Source organism: Ostreococcus tauri (genome assembly GCF_000214015.3).
Source record: "Ostreococcus tauri WGS project CAID00000000 data, contig chromosome 14, whole genome shotgun sequence".
NCBI classification, from domain to species: Eukaryota; Viridiplantae; Chlorophyta; class Mamiellophyceae; order Mamiellales; family Bathycoccaceae; genus Ostreococcus; species Ostreococcus tauri.
This window is the reverse complement of record NC_014439.2, coordinates 422,808-436,394: the sequence shown is the minus strand read 5'-3', so window position 1 is coordinate 436,394 and position 13,587 is coordinate 422,808. Positions and strand designations below refer to the sequence as shown.

The window sequence follows — 13,587 nt, the reverse complement described above, 5'->3', positions numbered from 1 at the left end:
AATACCGGCGGCGTGGCGCTGACGCGGCACGCGCGTGCGGGAGATGTCGGGTTTTCGTTACCTGTATACCACGCGACGGTGCGCGCGCGATGGACACATCATGGCGCGTCGCGCGCTCGTCGCGCTCGCGCTCGTCGCGGCGACGCGCGCGCGCGCGTGGAGGGATTTTCGTTCGGGGCGTCGCTCGTGGCGTTCGACCCGCGCGCGGTCGCGGGCGGAGATACAGGGCACGACGCGCGGGACGGGGGTGATGATGATGTCGACGCGTGGCGAGATCACGACGACGACGACGACGACGACGACGACGACGGGCGACGACGCGGGAGACGTTTGTTGGGGGGCGATGCGTGCCTGAAACACGAGTCCGATCCGATGTCGAAGTACATGTACGGGACGTGCGGAACGTTCGCGAAGAAGAATGAGGATCACTGGTGCTCGCGCGAGGTGTCGAAGCGAGAGTGGGCGTTCGACGACGAGGTGTGCGTGGCCACGGACGCGGACGTGTGTTGCGTCGGGGACGAGGGGTCGATCGCGGGAGTCGCCGTTGGAACCATCATCGGCATCGCGCTCGTGGTGACCCTGTGCGCGTGGTGCTGTAAGTGCTGTTGCTTTTCGTACAGAAACGCGCCGCGCGTCGTGGCGTACGCGCAGGGCGGACAACACGCGCAGACGGGCGGGGGACAAGTGCAGTACGCGACGCCGAATCCGGGTGGAGGAGGTGCTACGCCGTATTCTACGTCGTATTTTCCGAACGCGCCGTCGACGGCCGTGGCGTACGGGCACCCCGTCCAGGGGTTACCGCAACAACGTCCCGGGCAGCAACCGCCCACCGTCATTTACGTACAACAGCCGCAGCAGGCGGCGCAGTATCAACAACAACAGTCGCAGTATCCGCAGTACGAACAACGGTCGCAGTACCCGGCGGTGTAGATCGATCGTCGTCTAGATATGAATACCAGCTCGTGCATTCTTCTCACCGCGAGCTCCACACCGTCCGCGCGCGTCGCCGCGTCGCGTCGTCCCAAAGTTGAACTTCACACGCCATCACCCGCGTCACAGCCCGACACTCGGTGATCGTCCCGTCGCGACCGCCGACGCGGTGCGTCATGACCACAGCTCTTAACCGCGGTCGTGCGACGCGTCTCGACGCTCGGGACGTCGAGCACACGAACGAAACGGGCGAGAAACGAGAGTTTGATGATTTTCAGGAAAAACATCCCGACGACCGCGTGGACCTCGCCGTCGAGCTCGACGCGATCGCATCGCGCGCGGAGAGTAGAGCGCGCGAGTTATACGCGTTGGCGAACTCTCGACGGGCGCGCATGGTGGAATCGGGGAAAGCGTACGCGAGTGCCGGCGACGTGGAGCGCGCGTTGAGAGCGGCGAAGGAAGCGGCGGCGACGTACGGCGACGCGGACGACGATTGCGACGGTAAGATTGCGATTCAGGAGTGTGTGGAGGCGTGTGAAAAGTGGCTCAAGGCATCGGCGGCTTTGAACGCAGGCGTGCGCGCGGCGAAGACGGCTTCGAGGCGGAGGCGAGCGGCGGAGGCGAGCGCGGAGTGCGCTCGAGCGCTCGAGCGCGGGGATTTGAAGAGCGCGGCGCACGCGGCGTCGACGGGATTGGTGATCCTGAGAGAGCGTGATGGTGAAAACGATGATACAACTGAGGCGGATTCAGTGGCGTATGACGACGCACGGAGCGCAGTGCGGGCGTTTCGTGCGCACGTGGACGCCGAGTTGGCAAGTTCCATCGTGACGACGACGAGCCGCTTGACCATCGACGACGAGCGATTGGCGCGCGCGTGCGAACACTTGTCGATCGTCAGTCCCGATGAAACACGCGAGCGCTTCGTCGAGGCTTCCAAGACGATCGCTGGAGGCTTTTTAGAGCCGATGATTCAACTGGGCGTCGCGAACGAGCTCACGATTGTCGAGGGTGGCGGCGCGCTGCGGTACGACACGAAACCTCGCATTGAGGGGGGCGGTAAAGACGATCTGTTCGATGCACAAACATGTTTAGAAGATAGCTTGCGTTGGATCAGGGGTAAGATCCCCTCGGATGACGTCGCAAAGGCGATCGGTGTCAACTGCTGGGACGACGTTGCCCAAGCGTGCGTCTCCGCATGGCTCGGGAACCATCCGAGCGAACGCACGATCGATCGAACATGCGCGGTCGAGGTCGTGGCTGCGAGCTGTGGTTTCGTTCCACCGCCATCGGACGGAGCGACAGCGTACCCGGGCGGCGCTTTAGGACCTCTTGAATCCAAGGCGCTCGCAACGGAGATGCGAGAGGCGGAGAAACGGCGCGCAGCGGTGCTCGCGCGCGCGCGTGAGCTCGCTCTGAACGATGATCCAACGATGGTTCGCACGGCGGGTGAGGCTGGTGCGCGTGGAGTTGGACTCGGCACGGGCGAAGAGACCGCCACGTCCACAGGTTCGTCGCTCCTTGACGGAGCGCCGCGAACGGTGAGCAAGGCGGCAGATTTATTAGCGGAGCACGTCGACGAGGTCTTAAGATCCGCCGCCAATCTCGATCCCAACGCCCATCGTGCGGCGACGAATTTGGCGTCCACGTCCGCGGATTGCTTGGATTTGTTTCGCGCCTGCGTCGTCTCCGATCGCGCCGAGCAGCTCAACTCTATTCACACCGCGGCGCTGGTGTTTTACAACGACTGCCATCACCTGGCGAATCGATACAGTGCGAGCGTGTACGCGCGTGGGGCGGTGATGGAGCAACGGATCGGGCGCCCACTCGCACTTCTCTGGGTGGTCGAGCCCTTGCGAGCGCTTGGTGATGCCACTCGGAACGCGGCGAACGAGCGAGCGATGGCCGAACTCCACGCCGCGCTCGATGTCGCGGGAGGATTTTTGCGCTCAGCCGAGGTTAAGGCGAAGCGAAACATCGATAAATCCATCGCGCGCGCGCGAAACGTGATTCAACGCGCCGGAACGACGAGCATGTACATCTTGCCCGCACCCACGGGCGTGCGAGACGCCGCGGAGTTGGCGTCGCACTACGCGCGTCGAATCATCCTAGAAATCCTCTCCATGGACGACATCTCCGTCGAGGAATCGGAGGCGTTAACGGAGATTATCGCCGCCGCGTTTGCAAGTGAGGGTTTGGTCGGGACGAAAGGCGACGACGACGCCGTTCGCGCGCTCGTGCGAGAGGTCGGATCGGATTGGGGAAAGGCGCGAGAGTTGGGTACGATGCTCTCGGCGCCGCTGCGCGACATCGCCGCGGCGTGGGAACGAGGTCGTCTGCGCGAACTCGGATTCACGGTGAGCGAGATCCGTGGTTTCATCGCGGCTCTATTTAGCGAGACCCCGCTTCGCGCCGAGTGCTTGGCGAAGATCATCTAGTTCGTCGCGCCGCGCGACTTTCGCCCGCGCCGCCGCGTCGGCGCGTCTCGCGCCTCGGACCCGGCGGCGCGCGCACGAGCACCACTCGCTCGCATCGCCACGAACGACGTGTAACACGACCGAGTCTCACCTCCCGTGCGTCTGCACGTCGTTTCTCGCGCGCGTCGGAGCTCCGCGCGCGCGCGCGAGAACGTCCACACATCCGCGGGACGACCGCCCTGCGCACACACCCGGGGAACGCCGAGCGCCATGGGGGCCTCGTCGATGTGAATTACCATCGTCGACGACCCCGCACACGACGTCGACGCCTTCGATGCACACCGCGCTGACGATCGCGCGACGATGCGCGCGACGCGCGGTGACGTCCGGACGGCATCTCGGCCGGCCGTACGCGGTGCGTCGAGCGCGAGCGCGCGCGACGAGGGAGACGCGCGCGGCGAGGATGGGTTGGACTGACGCATCGCGACCGTCGTGCGCGCGCGTAGGCGGTGCCGCAGGGCGCGAGCGGGGTGAACTCGAACGCGGATGCGTACGCGGCGATTCGCGCCGTGAACGCGAACGTGACGGTGCGTGAGATGACGCGATGACGGGCGGGATGACGCGCGCGCGAAGGGTGCTTAAGATTTTGGATAGCGCGACGCGAGCCGAGGGAGTCGCCGGGGACTGACGATCGTGCCGCGACGCTCGCCGCGCTCGCAGTGGCCGGAGATGATTAATAAGCCGCTGGAGGAGATCGATCCGGAGATGTGCGAGATCATCGAGCACGAAAAGGCTCGACAGTGGAAGGGCCTCGAGCTCATTCCGAGCGAAAACTTTGTCTCTCGCTCGGTGATGGACGCCGTGGGTTCCATCATGACCAACAAGTACTCCGAGGGTTACCCGGGGGCGAGATACTACGGTGGTAATGAATTCATCGATATGGCGGAAACGTTGTGCCAAGAGCGCGCGCTCAAGGCTTTCGGTTTGGACCCGGCGAAGTGGGGCGTGAACGTGCAGTCGTTGTCCGGTTCCCCGGCCAACTTCCAGGTGTACACGGCGCTCTTGCAGCCGCACGATAAGATCATGGCGCTCGACTTGCCGCATGGCGGTCACTTGTCCCACGGCTACCAAACGGACACGAAGAAGATCAGCGCCACGTCCATCTTCTTCACGTCGGTGCCGTACCGCCTCAACGAGGAAACCGGTTTCATTGATTACGAAATGTGCGAAAAGACGGCGACGCTCGTCCGTCCGAAGTTAATCGTCGCTGGTGCCTCTGCGTACGCGCAACTTTACGACTACAAGAAGATGCGTGACATCTGCGACAAGACGAACTCCATCTTGCTCGCCGACATGGCGCACATCTCCGGCTTGGTCGCCGCGGGCGTCGTTCCGTCTCCGTTCGAGTACGCCGACGTCGTGACCACGACTACGCACAAGTCCCTCCGAGGTCCGCGCGGTGCCATGATCTTCTACCGCAAGGGTGAGAAGGGCAAGGACAAGAAGGGTAACGCGATCATGTACGACTACGAGGACAAGATCAACTTTGCCGTCTTCCCGGGTCTCCAAGGCGGTCCACACAACCACACCATCACCGGTCTCGCGGTTGCCCTCAAGCAAGCGGCGAGCCCGGAGTTCAAGGCTTACCAACTGCAGGTGTTGAGCAACATGCAAGCCTGCGCGAAGCGCCTCCAAGAGCACGGCGTCAAGCTCGTCTCTGGCGGCACCGTCAACCACTTGGCTTTGCTTGACTTGCGCCCAATGGGTGTCGACGGCTCCCGTGTTGAACGTGTTTTAGAGCTCGCGCACATCGCGTGCAACAAGAACACGGTTCCGGGTGACGTCTCTGCCATGGTTCCGGGCGGCTTGCGCATTGGTACCCCAGCGTTGACTTCCCGAGGCTTCTTGGAGAAGGATTTCGAAACCGTCGCCGACTTGATCGTCCGAGGCATCCACATCACCAAAACTATCAACGACTCCGCCAAGGGCACCAAGCTCAAGGATTTCCGCGAGGCTTTGGCCTCCAAGGAGTGGCCGGAGCTCACGCAACTTACCAAGGACGTCGAGAACCTCGCCACGCGCTTCCCGACCATTGGTTTCGAGAAGGCGGAGGGCAAGTACACGCAAGGCTTGTAAACGTCCAAACCTCGAAGATGACTGCAAAATCTTACCATTTCTTCGAGCGAACACCGCTCGATGTGTTCGTATTATCATTAGCATGAATTAACGCCACCGCGCGGCTGTTGAAATGTCCACAGAAATTTGTCGACGCTTAACTCTTCACCAACCACCTCACTCGCGTCTGCACACACCGCCGCTCCCTCCGACTTAGAGCTCGCACGAAATGCGATCGTACGAGCCAATGTATCACGTCGGGTGTCTCGGTGCGTCGTACGCGTTCTCGATCGCCGTCCCGCGAACGCGAATCGCACGATCAGACGACTTGAGAATATTTGCTTGCTTGGTGGATAGCGAGTCGAGCGACTAACCTGTCGACCTCACGCAGACGTCGAATTCGGCGGTGCGCACGCTGGATGCAGTTACAAGGTGTATTACCCAACAAATTTAAAGCCGAAGTGGGGATTTTGGCGTCGTCCAGCGAACGTGGAGACGTGGCGGGCTTACTGGGGGATGCTGGTTTTCCAAGCGAACGCTCAGCGGTGGAACGTGGCGGCCAGAGCGCTCGCGTGGGCATTTTGTTTCGTCGTTTGGACGATATTCAGAGTATTGGCGACGCTTGAGGCGAGGGAAGACGCACCGTTGATCGAGAGCGAAGAGGGATTGGACGTCGTGGCGTTTTCGCACGGCTTGGCCGGGTTCGCGACGTGTAACGCCGGGTTGGCGTGCGAGCTCGCTCGGAGAGGAATCGTCGTCTTCGCGATCGATCACGCCGACGGAAGCGCGACGGTGAGCAAGCGCGCAAACAGTAGCGGGGTACAATGGAATTTATACGTCCCGAATGGGGGGAAATTTGAGGCGAGACGAGCGCAGACGACGACGCGGTTGGCTGAAATTGCGTCGTGCGCCGACGTCATCGACGCCTTGAATCGAGGCGAGACATCGACAAAAAATCTCCTAGCGACGCGCAATAATGTTAACTTGCACTCGATGTTTCGAGGAAGATTGAAAGTGGATTCGAAGACGCTCATGGGCTTTTCGTTTGGTGGCGGTTCTGCCGTTGTCGCGTCGGCGAACATCGACACATTTGCTCGCGTCGTCGTCCTCGACGCGTGGTTGGAATTTATGACGGACTTGGAGTGTTTGGAGCGCGCGTGTAGAATTCCAACCCTTTCTGTGATCTCCGAAAAGTGGGGCACCAACGCTCGGACGGAAAACAAACACGTCCTGACGCGCGGCAAGAATCGAACGTTTTGCGAAATTGAAGTTCCAGGATCGAAGCATCACTGCTTTTCTGACGTAAGCTTTTTCTTCGGTGCGATGAAAAAGGTCATCGGTATGGTTGGAAGCGTGGACACGCGCACGTTCCACGCGTTCAACGCCGAAATCATCGCGACGTTCGTGCGTTCATCAAGCGCCGCGTCACTGGACGACGAGCTGCGAAGAGTGATCGCCGAATACGACTCATCTTTGCCCGGAGCGACGCTTCGTCGATGATAGGCGATGAGGTAGAATTGTAATTTTCTTGCGGTAATTTGTTCAATACATTTCGCATGCTAGTCCACGCCAACCGGTGGGTCAAAGAAGAAATTGTCGTTTGCCGTCGCGTCGCCACGTTAAATGTACTGCGACACCCATCTGAAACCTTCGGCGTATCCCATGCGTCGAACCACTGAGCACATGAAGACCTCGATCGGGCGCATGTTCGTGTTCTCCAAGTTTACCTTACCCTTGCCCGTGGTGTAATTCGTCAACCCAAGGCAGTGTCTCAGCTCCTCCTCGCTCGCCGCGTGCGGGATGTCAATCTTGTTCCCCAAAATCAAAAACGGCACACTCCCAAGTGAGTCATCACCGAGCAAAGAGTCGAGCTCCTTCTTACTCTCCATGAATCGCTCCTTATCCACCGCGTCGACGAGAAACACGATCGCGTCCACCTTGGCGTAGTAATCCTTCCACACCCGCCTGGCGACTTCGTGTCCGCCCAAATCAAACGCCTAAAGTGATCGTCCATGATAACACATCGTCAGTCTTTCCATCGCGTATCCACACCAATCGTCGCGTAAACCATCGATTCACCATTCACAACATCCGCCACCGTCGCAAACGCCACAAAAATTATCAAATGTCGCACCTTGAACCTGATCTGCCCAATGCTCAGCTCCTCGCTCGTCGGGTACTGCGTCGGCTGGTGCTGCGCTAAGCGCTCGTCCTTCAGCATGTGCATCAACGTCGTTTTCCCGGCGTTATCCAAACCCTGTGTATCGATCGAAACGCATCGCGCGCGGCGTGATGGGCGTTAGTAAAGAGAGAAAAACGCAGAAGAATCAACGTTTCGCGGATCGCGCCTTCGTCGTCGCTTTGCTCCGAACGCGAGCGCTTTACGAGTCAAACGAGCACGTTTTACGCACGAGGAATAATATCTTGGCGTTCTTCTGCCATAACCCGAGCGAGGCAAGGACGTCGTAGAACCAATCGAGGATGAAGACCATCACAGCGGCTCGGACACCCGCGGCTCGGAGTGAAGATGGAAATGTGACTGATCATCTTGTGGACCGCACCTCGTGACTCGCGGAGCGTTGACGAGAAATTTTCACATGGACAGGTGCGTGAAGATGTGCGCTACGACCACGTCGACGAGTTTCGCGTACAAAGCCGTCAAGGCGAACAAATTCGGTACAAAGGTGGAGCGAATCGCCTTGAAAGTGAAATCAACCACGAATGGAAACGACGACATGGGTTCACACGCGCGAGTGATTGTGATCGTGCCCGGGTTCTTAGCCAGTGCCGACGCATACGCGGAGATGTGTTCGGCGTTGAGGCTCAAGTTGGAGAAGAGAGGTGGATTGAAGGTTGACGCGCGCGTCGTGCCGGTGACAAAGGTGGATTGGTGGCCAACGCTGTTCGGGAAGGATTTCTCGTCGATCACGGATAAGATTGACGCTTCAATCCGAGAGGCCTCGAGTGTTTCGAGAACAGGGCGGGTCGGGGTCGTGGGGCACAGCGCGGGGGGCTGGTTGGTTCGATTGTGGATGGGCGAGAAGAGATATTGCGGACGAAGATATTCCGGAGCGCACATGGTGGATACTTTATTGACTTTAGGTACGCCACACGCGAGCGCGGAGGCGTATCCGTTCGGTCGAGTGGTGGAGAAGAGAGAGAACGAGGATAACGAGGGAGTTCCGGAGGAAGCCCGTGGGTCGTCGTTAGCCTTTACCAATTTTCATTACCCGGGTGCGTTCTTTGATTCGACAAGATACGTAAACGTCATTGGCGACGTCGATCCCGAGGGCGCAGATTCCTTCGATCTGAGCGACGTGCTCGACGCCAAGAAATCTTCGAGGGGCGGTGAGTCCGTCATGGACCGCGTCTCTCGCGCCTACCGCGCCTGGATCTTCGGCGTCTCCTACGCCGCCAACTGTCGCTCGGCTCGTGTTCGAGGCGACGGCGTCACCCCAATCACCACCGCCCACGCCCTCGACGGCGCCGAAGAGATCATCCTCCGAGGCGTATACCATGGAAACGCGCAAGGCTCGCCCTGGTACGGCTCACCCGAGATTGTCGACGACTGGATTAGATTTTTGTAGCGCCGCGCACTCATAGCAACAGCCGCCGAGCTCGCCCGCACACGCCGACGCGCATGTCACCCTCACGTCCCGACCTCGGACTCGTGCAGTCGTCGCGTGAACTTCATTCCAACCCCCCGACGCGCGCGCGGGTGGAGATATGCCCATCGCTCGACTTGAATGTCGCGCCGGCGAGCGCTTCGGGCTGCGCGCTCACGAATTGCTCAACGCGTCCCTCTCCCTCGAAGTTTCTATGGCCGCTCTCGCCCGGTTCGACCGTTCGTGACGTCCGGGAGGACATAGAGCGCGTCGTCTTCGGCGCGGCATCATCGTCAGGGACGATGCGGACGCGATTGGAGTTAGGCGGGTGGACGCTCGTGGATGCGCACCGGGTCGCGGACGTCGTGCGGGACGACGAGGTCGTTCGCTTGGTCGCCTCAGACGGTTCTATTGATGACAAGAAGGTCAGTTCACCGAGTGGTGCGCTCGCGAAGGCGTTGGCGCGACCGTTAGCACCGGGAGTGAGCGATGGGGAGGACGGCGGCGAAGACGTGGACGGGCGAGGACCGAGTCGGAGCGCGCGAAGGAAGAGTCATAAGCGAGCGAGACGGCGCGCGGAGGCGGAGAATGAGGACGATAACAAAGAGGAGGAAGAGGATGGTTCGAATGAACGCGTGCGGTCTTCGATTGATAAGTCGAAGGCGGGCGTGTCGACGTCCGTGTACGGAGCCGAACTGCTCGGAGAGTATCCGACAAAACCGCGACCGCTTCGTCCTGAGGATTACGTGCACATCTCGGAGCCGTACGTGCACGATCCAAACTCAGCGATGGCGAGATTGCTCGAGCGTCGAGCGAAACACGAGGCGGACGTTCGCGCGTCGGGGGCGGATGCGTGGGAAAAGAACGTCTTTCGATGCGAGATGCCGGACGAGGAGGTGGAGGAGTTCCCGCTCGCGCAGGCGCTGAAGCGATCGGATTTCATCGCTTACAAGGTGCGGTACCCCGACGAGAGCGAGACGGAGTACTATCAAGGTCGAGTGATGCATTACGATCCGCAGACGAGCTTGGTTCGGGTGAAGCCGGTGCAAGAACATCGCGTCACCGCGGCGGGCGAATTGTTCTTCCAACAGGGCCAGCGCCCGAGAGCACCGTTCGATAAGTTTGGTGAGATAACGGCAACTTGGGTTAAGAACGCGGTCGATCCATACGTTGAAAACCCATTCGCTGACCCCGTGATCGTGAGCGTGAGACTCATCGGCGGCCGAAGCGTCTGGGAGGGTGACGTACCATCAAAAATCTGGACGTCTGGGCGCAAGTTTACAAAACCGGCCGAGTTGGCAACCGGGCGAGAGAGAGACCAAGGAGCAGTACGAAGAATGGCTCGAGGAACACATTCGCATACATCATTACCAGATGAAAAACGCGAAAAAGTGGGACGACGACATCGCTCGAAGCGATCGAGAGCGTCGACGATCTGGCAACGAAGGTCGAAGGCGACCGCATCGACACGAGCGACACTCACGACGCGATTGGACCGACGACGGCGCTCACGACGCGAACGAAGCGGATGGTGCCGACGGTGAGTACGTCGAACCCTGGCCGACGTCCGCCGAGGAGCTTCAGGCTAGGCTCATGGCCGAATGGAACGCGGCGGAGCAACAAAATGTCAGACATCCGACCGCCGAGCCAATAAAGGATCAAACACCGCCGCGACCGGGCGGTCTACCCCCACGCGGCATACCCGGCGTCTCCTACGACGCTCACGCGGATCAGCCGCCTCCACCGCCCGGATCACCGCCCTCGGAGGCTGCAACGGGGAAATCCAAGGAACCACCCGCGTCGGCGCGAGAGACGCGCTCCACGCGCCGACGCGCGCGCGCGTCCACCGCCGCCGCCATGGAACTCTTCCGATCCGCCGGCGACATCGATTAATTGTCTTAGTAGCTATTTTTTCGTACAAATCCATGGTCGCTTCCGAGAATTCGTCGCATTTCGATCTCTCGACGCTGCGCGTCCCGCGCGTCCGCGTCGCGAGCGCGCTCGAGGCCTCACTTCCGGCCCTTCACCTCGCTCGGTCGCCCACGGGCGCGTCCGCGCGCTCGCCTGAAGTCACCCGTACCCTCTCTCGATGGGCACGCTCGGGAGAGCGCGAGGGCGAGCGAGCGCGAGACGACGAGACAACCGGGATATCGAGGCGCGCGCGAGACTAGACGCAAAAAATTCATTTTTGCGATCGAACGCGGCCCCGTCGAGCGTCAGGGACGTCGTTACGATGGCGGCGAGGACGTCTCTGGACGAGGAGCAGCGCGCGGCGGCGATGGCGGTGATCGGAGACGAGGAAGGGGGAATGGTGGGTGAGAGGGTTGCGTCGGGCGCGACGGCTGCGTGCGCGGCGTGTCGCGAGAAAAGTGCGACGAGCGTGCGTGAACGATCGGAGTGGACGGCGTGCGATGTGGTGAGAGCGAGGGAGTCGGGGAATGCGGTGCTCGTGGCGCACGGAAGCGTGTACGACGCGACGGAGTTCATCGAGCGACATCCGAGCGGACCGGCGCCGATACTGCGAGCGCTCGCGAGGGATAACACGGAGGATTTTGATATGCACAGCGCGCGCGCGCGCGGTTTGTGGGAAAAACATCGGATAGGAAGGATCGTGCGGTGCGAAATTCACGGGTTCGGGGAGTTTATTCCGCCGGAGAGCTCCGCCTCGTGCGCGCTCATGTGAAGACGCCGCCGCGTCCGTAGTTCATAGCTCATATAGATGGTCGTAATACGACAACACTAGCGTGCTAGGTAGCAGTAGATTACAGTCGCCAACGACATCGGTCGGTCGTTTCCTTTAATCATGGCGCGCCTCTTCTTCGCAGAAGAATCCTCTTTTCTTTATTTTATACAAACACGGATGGTTTTCGTGCGTGGACTCGTATTCGCGTACATTTTCACATCTTACGTGTACGTAATTCATCACTGCGCGAGAGCGCCTCTGACGAGGTCGGGAGAGCTCTGGATCATCTTTGTGGACATCACGCGCGTCGTGAGCAACTTTTCAGCCAAGCCGACGCCGAACGCGGCGTGCACGCCGCTCTTCACGTTGTCATCCTCTCGCAGCAATCGCCTCAAGACGCCGTCGTCCCACTGAAACACTCGCGCGCGATTGACGATTCGGACCGTCGCGCTCGCGGCTCGGGCTTGGATCGATCCTTCCTTGTTCACTTTACCGTTCTTCCCGTGCTCGACGCTTCGCATCAACGACATCTCGCCGATAAAGTTGCCCGCGGGAATCGTATTCACTCGCTTCCCACCGATGAACACGTCAGCGTCGCCCCGAACGATGACGCACACGCTCACGTTCGGCTTCCCCTCCGTCGTGACCTCGGTACCGACGTCCAAATCCATCCATCGACCGCGCGAGACGAGCGTTCGAAAATCCGCCAACGCCATGTGCGAAAAGTGTCGCTCGTACAGCGCTCGCTCTTCCGCGGTGCACCACCGCTCGGCGTCGCGTTCGTCGAACCACATCTTCGCGACCCAAATCGCGTTGATCGCGACGAAGAGCGCGTTCCATCGAATCGGCAACCACAGCGGATCCGCGCGAAAGTATTGAAACACCATCGCCGCCGACAACCCCCCCACCGCGAGCGCCCGCAACTGCATCAGATCGCTCGTGAGATAGGAGTACCCCAAGAGTAAGAAACTCACGTGTCCGAAAACTTCCCGCACCGAGGTCGTGATCTCGTACGCCGCCCGCGCCCCCGGGACGCCCACCCGCGCCCGCCGCGCCCGCGTCATGAACGCGTTATTATTATCCGTCGCCGTCGCCACCACCGCGCGCGTCGCCTCGCCGATCGACCCTTTCCTCACCATCGCGCTCGACTCGTCGTTTTCCCGTCCCACCACCGCGCGCGCGGCCGGGCTCGAGCTCGACGCCGCCCGCGCGCGCGATTCCCCGCGTCCGCCCGCCGTCCCCGTCGCCCACCTCCCGTCCACCGTCCACGCCCGATCGACGCGCGCGCGAACCCCCCCCCCGCGCGCCTCGCCATCGCGCGCGCCGGTCCAGAGCGTCCCTCGCGCCCAGCTCGTCCCCGTTCGAGATCGCCCGGTCGTCCCATGCGTCCCGTTCGTCATCATCCATCGTCCGACGCGCGCGAGCGTCGACGCGACGTCGCGTCGACGCATCCGTCGCGCGCGCGCGCGAACGCGACGCCCGGTCGTCCGCGCGCGCGCGTCCGGCGCGTCGCGGCGTCGCGGCGCGGCGGCGTCGCGGGGCGTCCCATCCACACCCGGGTGTGTCGTTTGACATGTGCATTTGAATGTGACATCACATCCACGCCGCGCGCGACGCGCGACGCGTCGACGCGTCGATCGCGACGCGCGCGACGTCTTCCCCCGCGTCACCGCGTCGCGGGGTCGATCGGGACGCGTCGTCGAGACGCGCGCGCGCGCGTCGAATCGGCATCGTGGGTGAAAACACCCGATATCAAGCCATCCAACGATCGCCCGACCGCCCCCCCGCGCGCGCGTGGGCGCCGCCCCGTCGCGTGGACGTCGTCCCGTCCCCGCGCCCG

At 61.4% G+C, this 13,587-nt stretch overlaps 9 protein-coding genes across 9 annotated transcripts; 7 read left to right on the top strand and 2 right to left on the bottom strand.

The window, feature by feature from the left end:
- Positions 1 to 372: 372 nt before the first annotated feature.
- Positions 373 to 930, top strand: OT_ostta14g02440 (unnamed product; the record flags this gene model as incomplete). The annotated part of the gene is made up of 1 exon (XM_003083025.1): positions 373 to 930. The coding sequence occupies one exon, from the start codon at positions 373 to 375 to the stop codon at positions 928 to 930; it is 558 nt and encodes a 185-aa protein (XP_003083073.1).
- Positions 931 to 1,106: 176 nt separating this feature from the next.
- OT_ostta14g02430 (RZZ complex, subunit Zw10) lies at positions 1,107 to 3,365 on the top strand (the record flags this gene model as incomplete). Its single annotated transcript, XM_003083024.2, has 1 exon — positions 1,107 to 3,365. One exon carries the CDS (start codon positions 1,107 to 1,109, stop codon positions 3,363 to 3,365), a length of 2,259 nt encoding a protein of 752 aa, XP_003083072.2.
- Positions 3,366 to 3,678: 313 nt separating this feature from the next.
- OT_ostta14g02420 (Serine hydroxymethyltransferase, pyridoxal phosphate binding site) lies at positions 3,679 to 5,480 on the top strand (the record flags this gene model as incomplete). Its single annotated transcript, XM_022982606.1, has 3 exons — positions 3,679 to 3,759; positions 3,851 to 3,931; positions 4,065 to 5,480. 3 exons carry the CDS (start codon positions 3,679 to 3,681, stop codon positions 5,478 to 5,480), a joined length of 1,578 nt encoding a protein of 525 aa, XP_022841374.1.
- Positions 5,481 to 5,688: 208 nt separating this feature from the next.
- On the top strand, positions 5,689 to 6,959 carry OT_ostta14g02410 (Platelet-activating factor acetylhydrolase; the record flags this gene model as incomplete). Its single annotated transcript, XM_022982605.1, has 2 exons — positions 5,689 to 5,728; positions 5,851 to 6,959. 2 exons carry the CDS (start codon positions 5,689 to 5,691, stop codon positions 6,957 to 6,959), a joined length of 1,149 nt encoding a protein of 382 aa, XP_022841373.1.
- Positions 6,960 to 7,078: 119 nt separating this feature from the next.
- On the bottom strand, positions 7,079 to 7,951 carry OT_ostta14g02400 (Small GTPase superfamily, ARF/SAR type; the record flags this gene model as incomplete). The annotated part of the gene is made up of 3 exons (XM_003083022.1): positions 7,079 to 7,456; positions 7,594 to 7,716; positions 7,871 to 7,951. 3 exons carry the CDS (start codon positions 7,949 to 7,951, stop codon positions 7,079 to 7,081), a joined length of 582 nt encoding a protein of 193 aa, XP_003083070.1.
- A 105-nt stretch (positions 7,952 to 8,056) lies between these two features.
- OT_ostta14g02390 (GPI inositol-deacylase PGAP1-like) lies at positions 8,057 to 9,046 on the top strand (the record flags this gene model as incomplete). The annotated part of the gene is made up of 1 exon (XM_022982604.1): positions 8,057 to 9,046. The coding sequence occupies one exon, from the start codon at positions 8,057 to 8,059 to the stop codon at positions 9,044 to 9,046; it is 990 nt and encodes a 329-aa protein (XP_022841372.1).
- Positions 9,047 to 9,366: 320 nt separating this feature from the next.
- Positions 9,367 to 10,957, top strand: OT_ostta14g02380 (unnamed product; the record flags this gene model as incomplete). The annotated part of the gene is made up of 2 exons (XM_022982603.1): positions 9,367 to 10,362; positions 10,394 to 10,957. The coding sequence occupies 2 exons, from the start codon at positions 9,367 to 9,369 to the stop codon at positions 10,955 to 10,957; spliced, it is 1,560 nt and encodes a 519-aa protein (XP_022841371.1).
- Positions 10,958 to 11,297: 340 nt separating this feature from the next.
- On the top strand, positions 11,298 to 11,747 carry OT_ostta14g02370 (Cytochrome b5-like heme/steroid binding domain; the record flags this gene model as incomplete). The annotated part of the gene is made up of 1 exon (XM_003083020.1): positions 11,298 to 11,747. The coding sequence occupies one exon, from the start codon at positions 11,298 to 11,300 to the stop codon at positions 11,745 to 11,747; it is 450 nt and encodes a 149-aa protein (XP_003083068.1).
- A 239-nt stretch (positions 11,748 to 11,986) lies between these two features.
- OT_ostta14g02360 (RmlC-like jelly roll fold) lies at positions 11,987 to 13,147 on the bottom strand (the record flags this gene model as incomplete). The annotated part of the gene is made up of 1 exon (XM_003083019.2): positions 11,987 to 13,147. The coding sequence occupies one exon, from the start codon at positions 13,145 to 13,147 to the stop codon at positions 11,987 to 11,989; it is 1,161 nt and encodes a 386-aa protein (XP_003083067.2).
- Positions 13,148 to 13,587: the final 440 nt, after the last annotated feature.